A 6,728-nucleotide genomic window follows, 5' to 3' on the forward strand; every position below is an offset into this window, starting at 1 on the left:
GATTTTTGGTAGGTTAAAAATAAATCAAAAGTAAAGAAAATACAGTAGAGACTCTCTTATATTACATACCGAAATTAATCTTAAGAGACGCAACGTGTCCATTTATTATTGGTCCAAGAAAATAATAAAGAAGGGAATAAATTTTTTTTTTCCCGACAGACTTCTCTTTCTCTTTCTTTCTTTCTTTTTCTCTTTCTCTCTTTCTCTCTTTCTCTCCCGATCAAAGTGTCGATCCGCCAAAGGAAGAGCTGGTTTAATCGGAGGCTATAGAATCTGTGGAGTTTTGGGTCGGAGGCGTGTTGAATCGGCGGAGATGTTATCGGAGGCGACGGTAGCGGTGGCGATTTGAATCGTCGTGGAGATTGTAGCGGTGGCGAATTGACGGAGTATGCGATGCAATCGGAACACCAACAATCAATTCGATTGAGAGGGTAAGTTTATCAGGGCATTAGTATGATTTTAGGTAAACTGTTAGGTTGATTTGATTTTGTTTGCTTGAAATTAGGGTTCTTTGTTCTTTGTTCGAAAATTAGGGTTCTTGGTGTGTTATTCGATCTGCTTTAAACGGATTAGGATTTTTGGTGTTATTGTTTTCCGATTTTGTCTGTTTATGTTTAGTTCTTGGTGGCTTTGTGTTTTTTAACCGATTGACAAGTGATGCTTTAAAGGGATAGGGTTCTTGGTGTGCATGTGTTCCGATTAGGTCTGTTTGTGTTTAGTTTTTGGAGTGTTTGTGTTTGTGTACCGATTGATAAGTGATGGTTTAAGAGATTAGGGTTCTTGAGAACCATGTGTTCCGATTTGAGAACAATTTTTTTTAGTTTATGGTGTGTTTGTGTTTGTGTACTGATTGATAAGTGATGCTTTAAAGAGATGTTTAAACATGAATGTTCTTGTTATATGTTGTGTTTGTTCGATTTTGGTTGTAAAAACAAAGTACATTGTTCTTTAATGAGTGAAAACAAAGTATATTGTTCTTGTTTGAATTTGGTTGTAGTTTTATCCACTCCTTGTTTGATATTCATTGTAATTTACTTATTAACGAAATGTGTGTGTCTTTTTTGAGTGATATTCATTGTTCTTTAATGAGTGATATATGTGTGTCTTTTTTTTTTGAGGTCAAATGGGCAAAACTGATCTTGATGGCTTGATGCTAGTTAAAGAGTGTGAGTCGGCCATGGAGAAAGGTAATTGTCATCCTCTTCTTTCTTCATTTATTTAATGCTAATTAAAGTATGATAGTGAGTCATTGATGTTTGTTGGTTGTGATAAATGTGGTTAGTACTTGTTAGTGTAGGTATTAGTCTAGTCAATCATTATTGATGTTATTATTTGGAGTGTGTGTGAGTTGGTTGTGAAGATGTTTAATGTTTGGTTGTTGTAGTTTAGGGATGACTTAACTACAAAATTTAAACCAACTAGTTGTAAAAGTAAAAATAACTTACACCTTATAAATTCATTGTCTTCCTCTTCATAGTAAACTCGCAAATGAATCTCTTCATTCATAGTCTCTTTATTCTTTATTCTCTTTGAAACTCGCAAATGAACCAACTAGTCTCTTTGAATCTCTTTTATCTCCTTTAACACCTTTGAATCTTCGTTCATAGTCTTCCTTATAAACTCGCAAATGAATCTCTTCTAAACCTGGCTCAACACCTTTCAATCTCGTTCATAGTCTTTCTTATAAACTCCTTTGAATCTTTTTATTCTCCTTCAACCCCTGTGATATGGATTCTGACGAGTACATGAATCCATATCATCCCTCCTCTAGCTATATGAATCTGTTACAAACTCAGCTTGAAACTCAAAACCTTGAATACAGTCCTTCTCTAAGTCCATGTTCTGAAACTCCATCTGAACCTGCATCACCTCAAGAAAGCCGCAAGACAAGGCATGCTTGGTTACCAACTGATGATAAGATGCTTGTCTCTGGTTGGCTCAACACCAGCAAGGATCCAGTAACTTCTAATCAGCAAAGACTCGGTGCCTTTTGGGGAAGGATTGCGGACTATGTTGCAAAGTGTCCAAATGCTGTAGGTCGGCCAAAGAGGGAGGCTAGTCATTGTAAGCAGAGGTGGGGGAGGATCAATGACTTGGTGTGCAAGTTTGTTGGTTGTTACGAGGCTGCTACAAGAGAGAAGTCGAGTGGGCAGAGTGAAGATGACGTGATGAAGGTAGCACACGAAATAATCTCCAATGATCAAGGACATCGGTTTACCTTGGAGCATGCTTGGCGAGACTTAAGGTATGATCAAAAATGGTGTGCATCCATAGCTACTAAAGGCAATGGAGTGAAGAGGGGAAGGGAGGATGCACATCCGGTGAATGACATCGATGGATCACAGCCACGTCCTCCTGGTGTTAAGGCTGCAAAGGGGAAGTCGAAAAAGAGCACTAGTATACAACCGGATGTGGAGGAAGATGGGAAAGCTTTCTTGGAGTTTCAGTTGGAACGTGTAGAGAGGATGTATGATATGAAATAGAAAGATTTTGCCTTGAAAGAGAAAGAGTTCGCTATGAAGAAGGAGCATATGAAGCATGTTATGCTTGATAATCTGATTGCTAAGAAGGATTCACTATCTGAATCCGAGAAAGCTCTTAAGGACAAGCTAATTGATGACATGATGTCATCAGGTTGAATCCGAATTATGCTTCTGTTTTTAGTGTTCTAAATATTTGGTTGTGTTCGAATATTGTTGTGTTCTAAATATGTTTGTGTTTTTTGTGTTCTAAGTATTTGGTTGTAATCCGACAAGCTTGTGTTTTTCTTTTTGTAATCGGACAAGCTTTATGTAATCCAAGTGTTTATTGTTTAAGTGTGTTTCTTGTTTTACTTAGTTTATGTTTCAGTTTTGTTTTACTTAGTTGATGTTTCAGTTTTGTTTTACTTAGTTGATGTTTCAGTTTTGTTTTACTTAGTTGATGTTTCAGTTTTGTTTTACTTAGTTTATGTTTCAGTTTTGTTTTACTTAGTTTATGTTTCAGTTTTGTTTGTGTCTTTGATTCTGTTTTATTTGTGTTTTGATTCAGTTTTGTTAGTGTTTGTGTTTTTGTTTCAGTGACAAGATGACAGCATGAACCGGAATCAAGTGATGAAGTCCCGTGACACCAAAAGAACAACAAGCTGTAAGCAAAAAGCAAATGTGACACCAAAAGAAGGAATCAAGTGATGAAGTCGGTCAAGATTATGTACTTTCACCACATGTTTTCATCCCCGTGACACCATGTGAAAAGCAATAGGATTCACTTTTGTATAATTATGTACTTTCACCACATGTTTTTACAAGGGCTTTTGTATTTTTGTACATCTACCACATGTTATCTTTTCATTTAAGACCACAAATTGTATTCAAACTTTTCTATCCACATATTTATAGTTTTGTAGTCACCAAAATTTCCTATATATATGTCGAGCACTAGCACACAAAATATTCACACCAAACCAATAAAAACACAACTCCATCTCTAAATTCTAAACACCAAAACACTTTTCTTTTATTTCCAAAACCTCCAAAATGGCTTCTTCTTCTTCCCATAATGATGATGTTGATGATATACTTGATGAATGTTTTAATCAAACATGCGATCAAATCACCAATTATGTATGGGAAAATCTTCTTACTCCACCAATCCAAAATCAACCACCGCCTAAACCAAGAAAAAAGCGAATTCACATTGAAAGAAATCGAGAAGTCGGTCATGACCACTTGTGGAATGATTATTTCAGTGATGATCCTACTTACCCTCACAATATTTTTCGTCGCCGTTTTAGAATGAACAAGCCATTATTCATGCGTATTGTGGATAAGCTTGCAAATGAAGTTCCCTATTTTCAACAAAGAAGAGATGCTACCGGAAGGTTGGGTCTGTCTACATTGCAGAAGTGTACAGCAGCAATTCGTATGATGGCATATGGTTCTGCAGCTGATGCGTTTGACGAATACCTCCGACTTTCTCCAAACGTGGCGCTAGCATGCTTGGACAAATTTACAGATTCAGTCGTAAATTTATTTGGAGATGAGTACTTGAGAAGACCCACACCCGCAGATCTTCAAAGACTACTCGACGTTGGCGAGTATCGCGGATTTCCCGGCATGATAGGAAGCATCGATTGTATGCATTGGGAGTGGAAGAATTGTCCTACCGCATGGAAAGGTCAATACACCCGCGGAACAGGAAAGCCCACAATTGTTTTAGAGGCGGTGGCTTCGTATGATCTCTGGATATGGCATGCTTTCTTTGGACTACCAGGTACATTAAACGATATCAATATTCTGACCGATCTCCAGTCTTTGATGATATTTTGCATGGTCGAGCTCCTAAAGTGAAATACACTGTCAACGGCCATGAGTATAAATTGGCTTACTATCTGACAGATGGTATTTATCCAAAATGGGCTACTTTTATCCAATCTATTCCACTGCCACAAACTCCAAAAGACGCTTTATTTGCGAGACAACAAGAAGCTGTGCGTAAAGATGTAGAGCGTGCTTTTGGAGTTTTGCAGGCTCGATTTGCCATAGTCAAAAACTCGGCTCTTATTTGGGATATAGAAAAAATTGGGAAAATAATGAGAGCGTGTATCATACTGCACAATATGATAGTAGAGGACGAACGAAATGGGTTCAATCTGTTTGATCAAACTGAATTCACACAAAGGGAGTCAAGTGCTTCAGAAGTTGACTACACGCTTCCAACACCCATGCCTTCATGTGTCGCTACTATGCTCAAAAATCGAAAGGATGTTCGTGATAAAGAAAAAAATAAATGCTTGCAAGATGATTTGATTGAGAATATTTGGGCAAAATTTGGAGCAAATCAGTATTAAAATTAATCATTCTCTCCATTTATAAATTGCACTTCTGTTGTAATATGTATTAATGTTTTTATTATATTTTGTATATTTGAAAATTAATTAAAATGCATTATTTTCTAATTTAATAAAATCTTAAATGTTTACACATTTATACCATTTCTATTCTAATTAAAATTTAAAAGTTTTAAAAAATAAGATACCCAAAATAAGAATCTACCAATAAATAAGAAAATTTTATCTAAGAGATCATGAGTTCTTATCTTTTTAAAAACATACAATTAATTCATATTAAATTTAACAACCCCTACTAATATACTACCAATAAACTTGCTCTCACGATCTTGATTCTTATATTTCTTCTTTACTTATTTACTTTATTGCAATGGTGGAGCTCAAAGATCAAGACATGGGAGAAGGTATGCAATGCGTAACACATCCTTACACAAAGAACCCAGGTGGTATCTGTGCACTCTGTCTCCAGGAAAAGCTTGGTAAGCTCGTTACTTCCTCTTTCCCTGTTCCAAAACCAAACCACCTCTCTTCTTCTTCTCCTCCTCCTCCTAAATCTTTCAGTCCTTCCACTACATCTCTCGCTCTGTCTCTCTCATCTGGAAGTAACGGAAGAGACTCCACAAACAACAACAATCTCCCGTTTCTGCTTGCGAAGAAGAAGAAGAGTATGCTCGCAGCTTCATCTTCCTCCTCTTCTTCTTCCTCTTCGTCTTCTTCAGCTAATCTCATCTACAAGAGAAGTAAATCCACGGCTGCTGGTTACGGTGAGAGTTTCGGGCAAAGGAAACGAAGTGGGTTTTGGTCTTTTCTTCATCTCTACTCTTCGAAACATCAGATCAGCACCACCACCAAAAAAGTCGATAACTTTAGCCATTCAAGGAGGAACCAGAGAACAGAGACAGGAACAGAGTCATCATCTAAGAGGGTCGGTGGTGGTGGAGGCATTGATGTGATAGTTGAGGAAGAAGATGAGACTCCTGCCAAAGTGGTTTCAGAAACGCCAACGAATGGTATTGGTAATGGTGGTGGTGGTGGTTCGTCTTTTGGGAGGAAAGTGTTGAGATCTAGATCTGTTGGCTGTGGAAGTAGAAGCTTCTCTGGTGATTTCTTTGAGAGGATCTCTAATGGGTTTGGTGATTGTGCCTTGAGAAGGATTGAGTCACAGAGGGAAGCCACTAAGGTTATTAGTAATGGAGGTGGTGAAGCAGCGGATGCCATGAGTGAAATGGTCAAATGTGGTGGCATCTTTGGTGGGTTTATGATCATGACATCATCATCTTCTTCATCATCAACAACATCTTCATCGACGGTTGATCATCATCATCATCATCACAATCATAAGATGGGGAACAGAAGCTGGGGATGGGCTTTTGCTAGTCCAATGAGAGCCAAGGCTACTACTAATCATAGAGGTCGTACTATTACAGAGTCTTCAGCTGACAACAAGAACACATCTCCCAATTTGGACTCTATTCCTTCATTGTTGGCTTTGAAAAGCTAAAAAGAGAGAGAGAAATGCATTACTAAGTTCTTTAATTTTAGAGATTTTCATAATTTCATTCATGTGCTTTTAGTTAGGCTGTTCTTTGGTTCTTTGGACATTGGTTTGAATCTTTTGATTTCAATGAGTAATGTAATGTCATACTACTTTCTTGTTCATTTCTATGTTTGGCATCTTTGGTTATAGTCTGGTCATCATCATAAAGCTTGAAACCTTTCGGAAGAATGAGCTTAGGATACTTGCTGCTTTGTCTTATTCTTCTTCTATGATTATATATAAAATACACATTGTCTAATTCTCCCAAGACTATTTGTCTTGTGGTGTGTCACTGTGATGGTAAACCAGATGTGTTACTTATACTACTATTATAATAGTTCCAATACCCACTTGAAAAAAAGC

At 37.3% G+C, this 6,728-nt stretch overlaps 1 protein-coding gene and 1 long non-coding RNA gene across 2 annotated transcripts; both read left to right on the forward strand.

The window, feature by feature from the left end:
• LOC104744863 lies at positions 148-3,403 on the forward strand. Its single transcript, XR_760678.2, has 3 exons — positions 148-431; positions 1,119-1,187; positions 3,060-3,403. It is a non-coding gene; the product is annotated as an uncharacterized LOC104744863 (long non-coding RNA).
• LOC104744864 (uncharacterized protein DDB_G0271670-like) lies at positions 5,123-6,487 on the forward strand. The gene has a single exon (XM_010465976.2). It carries the CDS (start codon positions 5,199-5,201, stop codon positions 6,327-6,329), a length of 1,131 nt encoding a protein of 376 aa, XP_010464278.1. The 5' UTR covers positions 5,123-5,198; the 3' UTR covers positions 6,330-6,487.

The sequence above is a fragment of the Camelina sativa genome, chromosome 15 (genome assembly GCF_000633955.1).
Source record: "Camelina sativa cultivar DH55 chromosome 15, Cs, whole genome shotgun sequence".
Taxonomy (NCBI): domain Eukaryota; kingdom Viridiplantae; phylum Streptophyta; class Magnoliopsida; order Brassicales; family Brassicaceae; genus Camelina; species Camelina sativa.